At 37.8% G+C, this 16,458-nt stretch overlaps 1 protein-coding gene and 1 pseudogene across 2 annotated transcripts; both read left to right on the top strand.

The window, feature by feature from the left end:
• Positions 1-559: 559 nt before the first annotated feature.
• LOC122873998 (hydroperoxide isomerase ALOXE3-like) lies at positions 560-7,171 on the top strand. 2 transcript variants are annotated; one of them, XM_044191441.1, is made up of 8 exons: positions 560-581; positions 808-1,552; positions 1,733-1,781; positions 1,879-2,048; positions 4,691-4,812; positions 4,961-5,061; positions 5,887-6,057; positions 6,220-7,171. In XM_044191441.1, the coding sequence occupies exons 2-8, from the start codon at positions 1,464-1,466 to the stop codon at positions 6,397-6,399; spliced, it is 882 nt and encodes a 293-aa protein (XP_044047376.1). In that variant the 5' UTR covers positions 560-581; positions 808-1,463; the 3' UTR covers positions 6,400-7,171. The 2 variants fall into 2 exon arrangements, with proteins under 2 accessions (XP_044047376.1, XP_044047375.1); XM_044191440.1 differs by lacking the exon at positions 1,733-1,781 and having other exon boundaries at positions 566-581; positions 808-881; positions 1,358-1,552.
• Positions 7,172-8,345: 1,174 nt separating this feature from the next.
• On the top strand, positions 8,346-11,817 carry LOC122874098 (annotated as a pseudogene).
• Positions 11,818-16,458: the final 4,641 nt, after the last annotated feature.

The raw sequence follows: 16,458 nt of genomic DNA on the forward strand, positions 1-16,458 counted from the left end.
TCTGGTCTTCTGCTCTAAAAATGTCAAATATTGCGATTTATTTCCTCAGTTTTCTCAAAATCTTATTTTCGACATCTCATTAGAAACCGCTGGACCAATAGTCCCAAAATTTAGTCAGGATCATCTACAGACTTCACTGATCTTAAGTGGTTAAAGAAAGTTCGATACGTCAATCCATTTCAGTTATACAAGCCAATCGATTTTTAGCAAAATAGCAACAAATGTAGTCATGTGAAACACATCTTCACTGAGGGTCATAAGCTACATCAAATGTTTTTGTTTCAGCTGCCTGAACCTACCAACCTGCATTTAGTGATTTTTGCATTTTATTGTAAAGACTTTGTTGACTTGATTTACAGTATTTACATCATATATTGTCATCTTTCATTAATGTTGGAGATACATTTCAGCATCATAAATGAGCTGCTATTTGAGTCATTTCTTCAACCTCTTACCTTTGAAGTTATGGTAAATGTTCTACAGATGGACATCCATCATTAACACACCCCAAAACCTGCACTGGATGTATAAAAGGAAAGGCAACCACTGCAGACAACTGTGTTTTGAAGATCGTCTGTAAGGTAAGAGGGTTGGGGATCTCAAAAGTTAGCATTTGGACAAATAATTGTTTAATCTGTGTTAAGATTAATACATAATTAACTGCACATTGTCCTAATTGTAACATGTTTTCCTTATTTTCTATTTCACTTTTTATGTAATTGACTGTTATTATCTCTAAGCCAAAATGGTGAAATATGAAGTGATTGTAACCACTGCAAACTACAAATAATGTCTTCATTAAACTAGTGGGCACAGTTGGGGAGAGTCCTGGCATGTGGCTCACAAGCATGGAGGGGACTGCCAACTTCTACCTGGGAGCAGTGAGTCTGGATTATCCCTAGATGTCACACTTAATACTGAAATGTGCAGCATATGTCCTTAACTTGCATACTACAGGCAATGTTTTAGCACAAATAGTCCATTATATTGCTGTGTGGCGATCAGGTCATTAGCCTAAATGAGATTATAACACATTAGAACTATAATATATAGCATATTAACACCTACACATGTTAGTGGATTGACCTCACTCACAAATTTTTTTTTTTTTTCATATTTGTTTTGTTTTTAAATTCCTTAAAAAAGACATGGCATGGGATCAGTCAGACAGCCTTTTGAATGTTTTAAATCCATCATGCCAAATTGTCCAGACAACTTTAAAATGTATTTCTAGACGAATACTGAAAAGCTTGAAAGAGTTTCCAACAGCTGCTCATATAATAATTGGTCATCTTTCTCGGTTACACTTTTTGCTTTTGAATCTTCAAAAAACTTTCTCAAAAAATTTGGGAAAAAGGTTAAAAAAAAAATACTGCCGGAAGAGTTTCTTACTGATTCTGAGTATGACTGGTTGATGGCCAAGATTTTTGTGAGAAGTGCAGATTTCAGCGAGCATCAACTCAATGCTCACCTGCTGCGCACTCATCTGCTGGCTGAAGTTTTTGCCGTGTCACTGCTGCGCAACGTGCCCATGGTGCATCCACTGTACAAGGTAACTGCAAGGGAGAATACTGAACTTACTGTTGTTATAGATTTTTAAACTTGCTGATTTTTGTAACTTCCAAAGTTGATGATATTTCACACTGCTAAATGGTAGAGAAGCATCACAATTTCTGACTTTGTAATAGTAACAAGTAATAGTGTTACTAACAGAGTTCCCTCTTTCCTTCAGCTCCTCACACCTCACACTCGCTACACTCTGCAGATCAACTTCTAATATAGTAATACAATAATATCTAAACAATGTTTCTTTTTTTCCAATATCATGTACAGTATTTGTCTCTAACTATATTCCTTACATATTTGACTGTTCCCTAGTTTGCAGCTTCTGGTGGAAAGGCTATGATCACAATCCTGAAGAGATCACTGTCCTCAATGACCTACAGCTCCCTCTGTATACCAGACGACATTGCTGAGCGTGGGCTGGAGGCTGTGCCGAACTTCTACTACAGGGATGATGGACTCAAGCTTTGGGATATCATCCACAGGTATTATAGGCAGCTTCCATTCGTCATTATGTTTATAATTTGTATGATATTGGTGTAAAATCATGGATGCTTTAGTGGTGTGTAGTTGCCATATTATACAATATAAAGACTTACACCATATTAGGGTTAGTTAGAATGCATTTACAGGCCATGAAGTACACTCAAGTGAAAAAACATGCTTTGAACAGTGTGTGTCTCAGATGAGGGTTAGGGGCAACATCAGAGAGTTCAGTACAGGATTTGTTTTCCATTTACACTTGTAGGGAAAAAAGTCATGAAATATAACTAGTGTAGTTTAATGCCAGAAACCAAGCAAACAACTGAATCACATGCTTTCCTCAACTGAAGTGATGGTAAGGAAGACAGGACAGATCAGCTGGCCAGCACAAAGGCTACACATCTGTGATAATGAGATTACTCCAGCAGGGAGAACCAATCCCCGCAGGAAAGCAACCTGAAAATACAAATGTAGGATTAGAGGGTAAATTTTACTCCATTGAGTTAATCCATAAATTGTGCTCCACTCTCTGGTAAATGATGCCTGGCCCGGGGAATCCTACTTCACAACGAAAGCCAAGCCTGATATTCAGACTGATTAGCCATTTCGTTACCAATCTTTTACTTAGATTTAGACTTTCTGTGGAGTGAGGGTTTAATTTTTCCACTACTGATCACTAGTGACCAAAGTATCTGGCTGGTCTGCCATAATTTACAGTTGCTGCTTGAGGCTGAGGCTGTATTAGCCAGTGTGCTGTAAACTTAAGTCAAGCAATTTACTGTACAGAGAATGGCAGCCAATATTGGAGATATATGTTGTTATATTTGCCGTTTAAATAAGTGATCATGCACAGCAAGGTGTCCCGACATAGAGAAATTAAAGAGCCCAAATCCTGCCCTCTCTATTAGCTAGCTTGTGTAACTTAGTTGGTTTTCTCAAAAGGATTTCTTTCATCAGTCTTTCTGAAATGCTGCAACATGTGTGTAGGGTTTTCTGTCCATAATCTAAAGGTATCAACAACTAAACTTCTGCTCTTTACCAACATTTTTTTTTGCATCAATTCTTTCCGTTAGTCCGGCTTAATGCAATCTCCTCTGAACAGTTTATGGTGAAACACATGCTCTTCTTTCACTGTCACCAGAGGTGCTGCTGGAAGTTTTGTGGCCCCTAATGATAGCTCACTGGGTCCTGAGACACTCAGTTGCCAGTGTATTAAGTACACCTAGCTAAAAAATAATGTAGTCTAATACAACCGCCCTGTAATAAATCCTACCTTCATGAAAGTTATAATGTTCAGTTTTTGTTATAGCTGTTTTAAAGAGGCCTCCATAATCATTTTGCAGGCTGCAGTTTGTGGTGCTGTTGAATTGTATTGTGTTAAACTGAGAGGTGGTTCTAATATTAACAGTGGCCTACCCCTCGCTGATGTAAATGCTGTGGACAAAATATTAGAAACACTTCTCAGTATAACACAACACAATGTCAAAGGCCAGGTTTTAAGTAGTCAAACTTCTGAATGTCAAAACATCTACTTTGACATCACCAATGGGGTGTTACCTCAGCTTTAATATGCTCAGAGTCTCAACCCATTAAGAGCATTTTCAGCTGTGTTTGATTTATTGTTGATTTGCCCTTTAAATGCCAAGTTGCCCAGGTATTAAATTAACAATGCCTTAAAGAGATGACAGTACAGAAAATGTGTGCTCTAAACCTTAGCTACTTAGGCCCTTGATTGACTAGACTCTGACAGTTGGCTATGAAATTGTTTAAATGTTCCTGCCTGAAGTACTTTGATAGAGAACTTAGGCATGGTGAGTGGAGGGCATCCAAAAACTCAAGAATTGAAGGTGTCCTGTAGCTCGGACAGGTGATGTCCGAATATAATAATTTGTATTATGGCAGAGACTGTATTGGAACCAGAGAATATGAAATATCAATTTCTTTAGGACTTAAATAAATAATTCACTCACAGAAATACAATTATTCGCTTTCTTGCCAAGAGATAGGTGAGAAGATCATTACCACTCTCATATCTGTGCTTTAAGTATGGAGCTACAAACCAGAGGTGATTAAGTTTAGCATAAAAACTGGAAGCTCTCTCAAAAATATGCCTAGGGGTTGCCAGGGAACCATGAGATTCCAGGAAGTCACTGCGCCTGGTAACTAGCTTCAATTAGCTTAGCTTAGCATAAAGACTGAAGCAGGGGGAAAACAGCTAGCCTGGCTTGCTTCAAACTTCAAATATCAAATAACACCAGTTGACACATTGTATGTCTTTTGTTTAAGCCAAACTTGTCTTTTTACATTTGTTTGTGTTAGGCTTAAACAAAAGACATACTTGAACAGACATATTCAGACATATTTGAATTTTGAAGCATGCCAGACTAGCTGTTTTCCCCTGCTTCAGTCTTTATGTTAAGCTAAGCTAATTGCCACCAGCTCCATACTTAAGGCACAGATATGAGAGTTGTTTCGATCTTCTTCTCATCTAACTCTCAGCAAGAAGGTGAATAGACATGCTTCGAAAATGTCAAACTGTGTCAAATATTGCACCAAAGTCTTGGCCATTAAATTGTCTTAGAAAAGTGTGTATTACTAATATAGTATGTATAATTAACTAGGAACTTATCCACATTTTTTAAAGGTTTGTGCAGGGAGTGCTCAGCTACTACTACAAGAATGACGCTGAGGTCCAGCAAGACTCCGAACTGCAGAAGTGGATTTTGGACATTTTTGAATATGGGTTCCTTTCCCAAGCATCCACAGGTGGGCTTCAAAGAAAAGCTCTATCTTAATCATGATATTTGCATTTTTATTTTTACCATTATATAATCATAATGTAAACGCAATTCAAACTTTAATTTAGTCATCTAGACCTCTTCAAGTAATGCAGTTTATTCTCTCTAATTCGTAGGAATTCCACAGAGATTTACCACCGTGGTAGAGTTGGTCAAGTTTGTCACCATGGTGATCTTCACTTGCTCAGCACAGCATGCGGCCGTAAATTCTGGACAGGTGAATCCTTTTACATTACCGGATCATTACCTGATTACCTGATCAATTATAATGTTGATGTTGGTTGATGAGGTTTTTCAATTTTCTCTGAACTGGAGGGAGATGGATGAATTCTGGTAAAAAATAAAATAAAATTACATTTGAATTTGAGGATTGTTAGCTAGCCTTTAACATAAACAAGAGTCTACAGCCATGCTAGCAGGTCTGTGAGGCTGTACTTAGGCACAGTGGTGCTTTGAGCTAAATGCAACAAATGCTAACATACTCACAATGAGGATGCTAACGTGCTGATTTTTAGCAGGTATAATGTTTACTAAGACCACACTCTTAGTTTACCACGCTAGCATGCAAATATTTGCTAATTAGCACAAAACACAAAGTACAGCTGAGGCTGATGTCATTAGTTTTGCAGGTATTTGGTCATAAACCAAAGTATTGGACAAGAAAACATTTTGAACTGATGATGGCGCTAGATGAAAAGTCAGGGCATCACCAAAGTTATTACAGTTCATCCTGAGGGGAACATGAATGTCGGAACCAAATTTAATGGCAATCCAACGGAATGGTGTCGAGACTCTCAAAACCACAAATGTGAACTACATGGTAGTGCCAGAGGAAAAGTCAGGGGCCCTAAGGTATTAGGATTCATCCTCTGTGGACCATGAATGTATATACATATTGTTGTTCCAATTCATATTTTGTGGCAATACATCTAATATTTGTTAAATATTTCAGTGTGGACCAAAGTAGTGGACCAACTCACCAACAGATTGACATGGCATGGTTTCAAAAAGCATTAATCAGTCTGTCAATCATTCATTGCAGTATGACTATGGTGGCTGGATGCCCAACACTCCCATCTCCCTGCAACTTCCTCCACCGACCACAAAGGGGACAACAAGCGAGGCCACGATGCTGCAGACATTCCCTGATGTCAACACGACAGTTCAGGGAATGGCCACCATGTGGCTACTCAGCCAGCAGTCCTCTGACTTTGTAAGTGCCCAAGACTTCATGAAAAATTACATAAATAACATTTCTGTTCAAGTCTCTTTGAGCCACTGAAAAAAATCCTGCCCACTTGCTACAACTGTACATTATATTTCCAGTAGTTTATGTTTGATAAACATATTTTAAATGTGTCATTGATCTCATCAGGTCCCACTTGGCCACTACCCAGAGGACCATTTCAGTGAGAAGATTCCCTTCAAGCTGATAAAGGATTTTCAAGGAGAGCTTGAAGTGTTAAGTGTAGCCATTAAAGTCAGAAACAAGAGCCTGGAAGTCCCATACACGTACCTGGATCCAACAGCGGTAGAAAATAGTGTGGCCATTTGAGTATCAGAAGATGTGACCTCCTCAGTTGTTGGCCAAATTCAGCTTCATATTGACAAAAGTGAGAAAGTGAAGAGAAAGGAACTGCATGCTCTGTTTTTAACTGATTCTATAGTACAAGGAAATTACTGCATGTGATCATTGTATGCTGATATGTGACTTTTATACAGCCTACTTGGTTTAACTGTGGTTAAAATGTACTGTTTTAAATCATATTCCGCATCATTAAATACAAAGGGCATCCTATCAAAAGAAATTACAAATGTAAAATTCAAAATGTGAAGCTGCAGCATTGAGAAGTTTCTCATAAACACATGTATCTTTCATGAACAATGAACATGTGACAATTTGCTCTAGTCTGATGTCATTGGACTATATTTTATTTTCTGTCTCAACATAAGAATGAATGAATCAGTTACGTTTTTCTGGGACAACTATACAGTATGTGTGTTGCATAGCAGTTTTGCACTGATAAATTGCGCTACAGCTCAATCTGTATGTGTGTTTGTTCTGTGCCAGTGCAGAACAGAACAGTATTATATATTTTTGTGACAAACTGAAAATGATTTCATTGCATTGAATTGCATTGTTTTATTGTTTTAATTTTCTTTACATGTTACTGATGAAAAAACATTCAATCAAGCATTTGTCAATGAACTTCATGTGCTATAGAAATGAAAACAAACTTGCATACTGTATGAATATAAAATTAATGTGGCTGATTTGTCATTTAATAATCACAGCAAAGCCCTCAATAAACACAGTGCCAAACAAATCTGAGCATATTCTTCATAATGATTGAAAATGACTTTAAGTGTGTAGTGTTTAATACTTTCTGTGTGGTAGTCATTTTTGATCACTGCACTCTACTGTCACTATGGTCAACTTTAAACTGTGACCAAAATACATTACATCAAATAGTGTTTGAATTTTTGATTTTGTTGTTGTTGGTGGTAATGGTGGCTTGATCGTCAAAGCAAGACATAACAGAACATACAGACACTGAGACAAGCACTGAATTACTTTCAGACAGACTGTTTGGTAGTTGTGTGTTTTTTAGGGGTCCAAGCAGCGAAGCTCATTGCTGGAGCCCTATTGTTTTTGTTCTCATTATGCATCTATTAATTTTCTTTTTTTCTCCGCTAAAAGTGTTCGTGCAGCAAAAACCGTGAGACCAGAAGTCACCAGAATTGACAGATGGATTGCAAATTCCACCCACTACTCAGGCACATATAATGACACTCATTGACCTCAAGGTGACGCTGTAATAATCAGGTTTACATTTTTGCAATTATGTGGAAAACAGCTCAGCCTAGAGTCAAAATGATTTCATCATTTTAATCTCTCAAGTCATCTGCATCTGGTCTTCTGCTCTAAAAATGTCAAATATTGCGATTTATTTCCTCAGTTTTCTCAAAATCTTATTTTCGACATCTCATTAGAAACCGCTGGACCAATAGTCCCAAAATTTAGTCAGGATCATCTACAGACTTCACTGATCTTAAGTGGTTAAAGAAAGTTCGATACGTCAATCCATTTCAGTTATACAAGCCAATCGATTTTTAGCAAAATAGCAACAAATGTAGTCATGTGAAACACATCTTCACTGAGGGTCATAAGCTACATCAAATGTTTTTGTTTCAGCTGCCTGAACCTACCAACCTGCATTTAGTGATTTTTGCATTTTATTGTAAAGACTTTGTTGACTTGATTTACAGTATTTACATCATATATTGTCATCTTTCATTAATGTTGGAGATACATTTCAGCATCATAAATGAGCTGCTATTTGAGTCATTTCTTCAACCTCTTACCTTTGAAGTTATGGTAAATGTTCTACAGATGGACATCCATCATTAACACACCCCAAAACCTGCACTGGATGTATAAAAGGAAAGGCAACCACTGCAGACAACTGTGTTTTGAAGATCGTCTGTAAGGTAAGAGGGTTGGGGATCTCAAAAGTTAGCATTTGGACAAATAATTGTTTAATCTGTGTTAAGATTAATACATAATTAACTGCACATTGTCCTAATTGTAACATGTTTTCCTTATTTTCTATTTCACTTTTTTATGTAATTGACTGTTATTATCTCTAAGCCAAAATGGTGAAATATGAAGTGATTGTAACCACTGCAAACTACAAATAATGTCTTCATTAAACTAGTGGGCACAGTTGGGGAGAGTCCTGGCATGTGGCTCACAAGCATGGAGGGGACTGCCAACTTCTACCTGGGAGCAGTGAGTCTGGATTATCCCTAGATGTCACACTTAATACTGAAATGTGCAGCATATGTCCTTAACTTGCATACTACAGGCAATGTTTTAGCACAAATAGTCCATTATATTGCTGTGTGGCGATCAGGTCATTAGCCTAAATGAGATTATAACACATTAGAACTATAATATATAGCATATTAACACCTACACATGTTAGTGGATTGACCTCACTCACAAATTTTTTTTTTTTTTCATATTTGTTTTGTTTTTAAATTCCTTAAAAAAGACATGGCATGGGATCAGTCAGACAGCCTTTTGAATGTTTTAAATCCATCATGCCAAATTGTCCAGACAACTTTAAAATGTATTTCTAGACGAATACTGAAAAGCTTGAACGAGTTTCCAACAGCTGCTCATATAATAATTGGTCATCTTTCTCGGTTACACTTTTTGCTTTTGAATCTTCAAAAAACTTTCTCAAAAAATTTGGGAAAAAGGTTAAAAAAAAAATACTGCCGGAAGAGTTTCTTACTGATTCTGAGTATGACTGGTTGATGGCCAAGATTTTTGTGAGAAGTGCAGATTTCAGCGAGCATCAACTCAATGCTCACCTGCTGCGCACTCATCTGCTGGCTGAAGTTTTTGCCGTGTCACTGCTGCGCAACGTGCCCATGGTGCATCCACTGTACAAGGTAACTGCAAGGGAGAATACTGAACTTACTGTTGTTATAGCTTTTTAAACTTGCTGATTTTTGTAACTTCCAAAGTTGATGAACCATAATGTTTAAGGGTGTATATATTTGCAAGTATTTCACACTGCTAAATGGTAGAGAAGCATCACAATTTCTGACTTTGTAATAGTAACAAGTAATAGTGTTACTAACAGAGTTCCCTCTTTCCTTCAGCTCCTCACACCTCACACTCGCTACACTCTGCAGATCAACTTCTAATATAGTAATACAATAATATCTAAACAATGTTTCTTTTTTTCCAATATCATGTACAGTATTTGTCTCTAACTATATTCCTTACATATTTGACTGTTCCCTAGTTTGCAGCTTCTGGTGGAAAGGCTATGATCACAATCCTGAAGAGATCACTGTCCTCAATGACCTACAGCTCCCTCTGTATACCAGACGACATTGCTGAGCGTGGGCTGGAGGCTGTGCCGAACTTCTACTACAGGGATGATGGACTCAAGCTTTGGGATATCATCCACAGGTAAAATTCTAACTTAAACCTGCACTTTTACAAAATTTACTGTCATATTTGCTGTGCAAGTGATTTGTGTGTTTTGGATGAGCAAGAGAAAACAAGTGAGAAAAACAAAAAAATTCTACACGTAATAATAATGCTAGGGTCTTGGTGGGTTCATTTCTGTCCCCTGTGTCAGGCACAACTAGTGCCAGAAAGTCTTCTCAGTGCTCAGGTGCCCAAGAAGTGATGTATTTTACATATTTGGGAAACACACAAGTGAACTGAGCCAAGCTCTGTGGGCTGTTTTGAAATGCTGTAGACAGGCAACTCTACAGGGACTGGCTTCACTACCTTCACCAAATAATGTTTGGAAAGTTATAAGCAGCACAATAAACAAGCTTCCTTTACAAAATTGAAAGAACTCAAAGAGACAGCAGAAACAACAGTTACATTTTTAATAAGCATAATAATACTCTAACCCCAACCCCTAACAAAGAGTAGAACAACTCTATGTTAGGGTCAAGGGGGTTGTTAACAAGGCTTCTTGCGCGTTATCCCTTATGTTTCAATGTATTTCATGCTGATATGCTGAATTGCCGCAACAGGGAGCATCTCCAGGAGCTGCAGCAATGCTGTATTGCCATTTTCACGTGCTATGTGACATGAGTCCTGAAGGATGTCAAAGTAATGATACAAAATTGTAGAAAGAGCAATATGTTGGATGACCCTGAAAGGGCTGCAGTGTCTAAAACCTGATTATAATTTATCACAATGTTGTAGTTTAGAATACCTCATTTAAGTGGAGTTGTACTTTTCTTAAAAGCTTGTGAAGGGAGTGCTTGGCCACTATTACAAGAGTGACACTGAGGTTTGCCAAGACTCTGAATTGCAGAAGTGGATTCAAGACATTTTTGAACATGGATTCCTTTCACAGGTGTGCTTAAAGAAAAGCTGATGTTTTATTATTCAGAAAATCCTTATTTTATATTACTCTGCATAATACATTTATAAGACAGAAGGCTTCTTCTTGATTAATCTGAAAATATTAATTCTTGCTGTTTTCATGAATTCTCAGGAATCTTCCAAAGTTTTTGCACCGTGGCTGAGTTGGTCAAATTTGTCACCATGGTGATTTTCTTTTGCTCAGGCCAGCACTCGGCTGTCAACTCTGGACAGGTGCATCACTATAATCTATTATATAGGCTTGATCAATAATAAAAAAAATATTATCCAGTTTCTTTTTGTTTATCTCTTTGTGTCTTTTATTTTAAATTGAATTATGACACATAGCATTTACTGTACAGCACTTCACAAACATATATCAAATATTGATAGAATGTTGATATAATTTTCATCTTAAATGATATGGTTTATACATGATGCTTTTTAATATTTTTAATCTTTGTCAATGACTTGTTTATCACTTGCAGTATGACTATGGTGGCTGAATGGCCAACACTCCCGTATTCCTGCAACGTCCTCCACCAACCACAAAGGGGACAACAAGCGAGGCCATGATGCTGCAGACATTCCCTGATGTCAACACGACAGTTCAGGGAATGTCCACCCTGTGGCTACTCAGCAAGCAGTCCTCTGACTTTGTAAGTGCCCAAGACTTCATGAAGAAATACATCTATCAACTAATATTTGGAGTATTTAAACACTCCAGCAGTTTCACTGAAATAAAATGATAGCCAACCTAACTTCTGATTATATCTTACTGTAAATATTTCAACATACACTCTTTTTGTAACTGTATCTGCATATTTTTGAAATTACAGTTTTATTGACCTCATGTCAGAAAATAAATGTACCATAATAATGTTGGGTCATGTATTGTTCTTCATCTTGTTAACACAATGTTGCATTTTGGTCGCTCTCGGCCAGTACCCAGAGGAGCATTTCAGTGAGAAGGTTCCCTGCAAGCTGATAAAGGACGTTCAAGGAGAACTTGACCCTGCTTGGTGGAAAATAGTGTGGCCGTTTGAATATTCCAGTGAATGAATGGGTGACCTCCTTCCTGAGTTAGACTATGGACAGTTTGCTAATTAAGCATCTCTTTCCCCCCCATAGGGTTGGTGTCCTCGTGAAGGAATCCAAATTAGCCTTTAAACTTTCCACTGATGACTTTTCATATTGTCCTTATACTGTGATTGTCTAAAGCTCATTTTAAACCCTCTCATGGCAACTTTGCCACTGGGCAAACTCAATAAATTTCAGACATTTGCATACGAAACACACCTCTGCTCAACACAACTCTGACATAAAGTGAAGCTTTGCTTTGTACAGACACTGCTATGTTAGCAGTGAACAAATTTAATAATCCAAGCATTTTAGCAACAGTTCTGCAAGCTCGGTATAGTTGCTACTGATATTTCTGTCACCAAAGTTACAAATCTTGAACTATCCTGCACTGGTTATCCCAGCATAACTGAGTTTGGCTCCATCTGATCAAGTTTGTGCTGTGCTTGTGAAGATTTCTTTGTCTCGTGTCACCTTTTCCATGGCACTATTAGTGTTGATAAGATTCTGATGTTATGTCAATCCTTTATGTGGTTAACACCTGTACTATCATGCAATGATTATGTACCTTAAATAATAAAATAATAGAACCAGATTATATATCTCTGGCAACTTTGAAATCTGTGCAATTTGACTTTCATATTCTAGTGAAAAGAACACAAGCTGCCTGGAAGGTCGAAAACACATAACAAAATATATAAAACTCTGTGGTATGCTTGAGAAAATGATCAGCAACAATGTAAAAAATATGCAATTTGTGGTATATTGAGTAAAAGCTGTAAACACACTGGTATGGTCTATCAGTGAGTTATTTGTATTCAGCTATCTAATATCAAATCAAGTAAGTCCTACAGAATAGCAGTCATCCTCATGTTACAGTAAGTTTGCCACTTGGATGCTAAATTCCATCAGAAACAGATGGAAATTGACTTTGTTGGTGGAGCTGCATAGATGCTCTTTTGCTGTTCATTTCCTGCTTAGATTTTATTTAAGTATACAGTCTGTTACTCCCTCTACAGCATAAATGCAATTGTGTGCTCATGTGTGAGTTCTTTCTTACTGTAATATTTTGACAGTAAAGAAACAGCATGAGTAGTATTAGTAGTAGTACAGACAGAGATGTTTGTAATACTGACAGTGAGGATTTTGGCTGTTTTGAAAAGTCCTGCTTGTTTGCCTCTTTGTCAGAATACTCCATCTTTTTTTTTCTTATCAAGTTGGGGTTGTGGTGGAAACAAAGTGAGCGGCCAATGTGTTCATTCCTCAGCAAAGTCCTCCCCCTCCCTAGGTGAAGTAGACCCTCTTCAACCTGGAGGTTTCCCTCCATTTGGTTCATCAGTGCAAGTTTTGGAACACATCCAAAGGGAATGTAACTGAAGGGTTCACAGGCAGCCTGCGGGATTGCTGACGTTTTCACACAATCGACTGGTGCAATCACGGCCAGCAATGCAGCATAGCAATCTCAGCTCTTGTGTACATCTGCAGTGAAATCTTTCAGTTGCTACCCACAGCTTGTGACCATGCTGCAACAACTCGTGCAGTACAGCCTATGGACAAACCTGTTGACCTTAAACCCTGACTTAGTAAATGAAAACCTCCATCTAAGGTAACTGCTTTGCCCCAGTCTGGATGGAGCAGAGACAACAGTGTCAACAGTGGCAGCTCGGTGATATCCAGAACCTTCAGCATTTCACATCCAATATCATTCACCCACGGCACAGAAGAGCTTTCAGACTTCCACAGCAATCTCTGCCAACGAGAACCCTGAATTTTCCTATCCAGAGGGCATGTCTAACAAGTCCCTCACAGTGGTCTCTTTCACCTTCCAACTTTATCCCCAATTAATTTCCACATCCCCTCCTCTTTGAGAACATCCAGTGGTCATCTGCTCTGACAGCTTCTCTGTTGAGTCAGTATTGCCAGCCTAATCAGTAATCTGGAAGACGACAGATTACTGATAGCTCTAGTGCCTGACAAAGACCTCTTTTAGATCGAAATGTGGCTCTGTTAAATGAAATCTACTGGGAGCTATTAGAGCAGTGTGCAAATCTTTTGTCTGACTTCAGCATTGTTAGGGGCAAACAGACAATAGTTATTGTAATAGACAGATTCATCCTTTTGATCATTCACAACACTAAAGCATTAATGTCTACAAAAGGAGCTGGGTATAGGAGGCTACGAGTGACCAGACTGCTCTTTAATAACTGCAGTAAAAGAGAGACAGAAGGTCAGAAAAATTGGCACTCAACAGGCGAAAAAAAAACTTGTGGTTGAACGTCCTTCACTGTGCACTTCCAGTAATGAGATAATATTGTAATACAGTAGGTCCAGTAGCAGTTTTGTAAAGCTCCACTATTTGGCAATATCCAACCAATTGAGTTTTAAAGGTAACCCTTGCCTATCTTTGTTTGCCCTGTTCTTATCGGTTTAGCTCTGTGAACATTCCCTCATATTTAACTTCATCATTTATCTGCTTTTCTGACATTCATCAATGTCCCATTAGCAGTGATAAATTTCTTGTTTCCATGGAACAAGCGTAACAGAGTCTGGGAAGGTCTTTTGCATTCATTTAGCCAGAGGCTTCATGCTTTATTCTATATGACCTGAAAAGGTGTTTGATATTTCCTTCTCTTTTTATGTTCTCTGCCACTTTCTGTGTGCCTGTATGTGAGAAGAAAAGAGACAGAAAATGACTTTGCTACCCTCCTAGAGACACACTGAAGAAAACACACGCACACACAAACACAGAGATGCACACATTTGTGTTAGCCATTGCCTCTGCCCTCTGGATTTCTTTCTGCTATAATGGTTTATCTTAATAAAGGGACTGTTTGCTTGCCCTTTTTGTCCCAAATAAGCTGCCCCAAGGGAAAATGATTTTTCTTTTTTTTTAGCGTATTTCATCACAGGTCAGTGACAGGACTTTGGATAATCATCTGTTTGGAGACTGATCTAATATCAAAAGTGCAGACCCTATTTGAGCAAACAGAAATTTGATTCATTTTCTGTGTTTGCTGTGCGTGTGTGTATGTGAGTTATAGAGAGAAAGAGAGAGAGAGAGAGAGAGAGAGAGAGAGAGAGAGAGAGAGACAATATCCACGATAACCATCCCTTTAGAGGTCATCAGGCTATTTCCTATTGGCCAGCAGCATGAATTCACACTCCAAAGTTCACCAAAGCTGAACTTGTGAAAACTTTATGCAAGTTTAATTCACTGCTGCGAGCACATCCACTGATTTAAATGTTTCCACTTACGTGATAATATATAATGAGGTATCCTGAAATAAGAAAATGGACAAGGTGAAGGTGAAGTACATCGCTTTTTTATTGCATTTATACTGTACCATGGCCACCTATCATAGAAAAGAGAGAAAAAACTGGAAGGCTGTGTTTATATCAAAGTAGTTAGTTTGAGCCAGTTAGGTTCGAGGAAAGAGGCAACCAGTAATGTAGTGTGAAGGATGTATTGTGGTTGCTCACTGTTCAATATACTTTGCACACTCATTTACAATCATGATCAAATTAATAACTGGAACTATGTTTGAGGCTTGCTATTATTTAGTTTTATCTGCCAGTCTTAAGACACAACTACACTCCATGGCCATGGTATAAATAAAGAGAATGTATCTTTGAATGTCTGTCTGAAAAAATCGAAGCATGCGTCCTTCTGCCTTACCAGTCTGCAGACTCTAAGTTGTCTGCGCTCCATCATCACGTTGTGCCTGCAAAGAACTTTTTTTTGCTTTCTTTTATTTAGAACATTTTGTTATGTGCTGTGCTCTCCATTGCATTTTTCACATTTAATTTCCCACAAAATAATTCAACTTCGTCAAATTAATTCAAATGACCTTAATCTTTTAATTTGCATAACATTTAACAAGGCCTTCTGTTGCATACGTATTCACAGTCTTGAATAAAGTATTTTTTAAGGATTTGTCAGTCCCTAAAGCTGAAATAATAAATTATTCCTGTTTCATAAAATAAATCTCAAATCCCTAATTGTGCCAAATTAAGCAAAGTGGCCTGTAAAGAGTAAAGAAACTGATAAGAGAAGAAAGTTTGTGAACACACTTGTTGGGATGCAGCAGTAATTGGATTTTGTTATGAAACTGGTACTGTATAAATCAAGCACAGTCATTCCATATTAATGACATAAATAAGAGAAATATTGTGATCTGATACTTTGATCATTTTACCCAGCCCTTGTGTAAGAAAGGCAGTTTGAAGTCCTGGAGCATCATTATATTAAAGGTATCCTTTTGAATTTTCACTCTACACAAACACAGTTTTGTTTGTTCCTCAGCAAAATACACAACCTTAGGGTTTAACAAACATGATGAATATATCTCCTACCTCTTCAGACATTTACTAAGGTTTTAACATGATTAAACCTGCATTGTTACTGTAACATCAAATGGCTACCCTCTTCTTCTCCTGTTTTCCTGGAGGATTGCCATCTCTTATGGCATCACCTGCTGTTGATATCCCTGTGCTCTTACTGTGCAAACAGTACAATGCAAACAACATGGGGACCTGCTCATCAAAACATAGCTCGACAGCGCCACTAGTAGTCAAAAACAGGATACCTTTAAAAACTTTACGTTTTACTTCAACTTATCTTTT

This window comes from Siniperca chuatsi, linkage group LG3 (genome assembly GCF_020085105.1).
Source record: "Siniperca chuatsi isolate FFG_IHB_CAS linkage group LG3, ASM2008510v1, whole genome shotgun sequence".
Lineage (NCBI taxonomy): Eukaryota > Metazoa > Chordata > Actinopteri > Centrarchiformes > Sinipercidae > Siniperca > Siniperca chuatsi.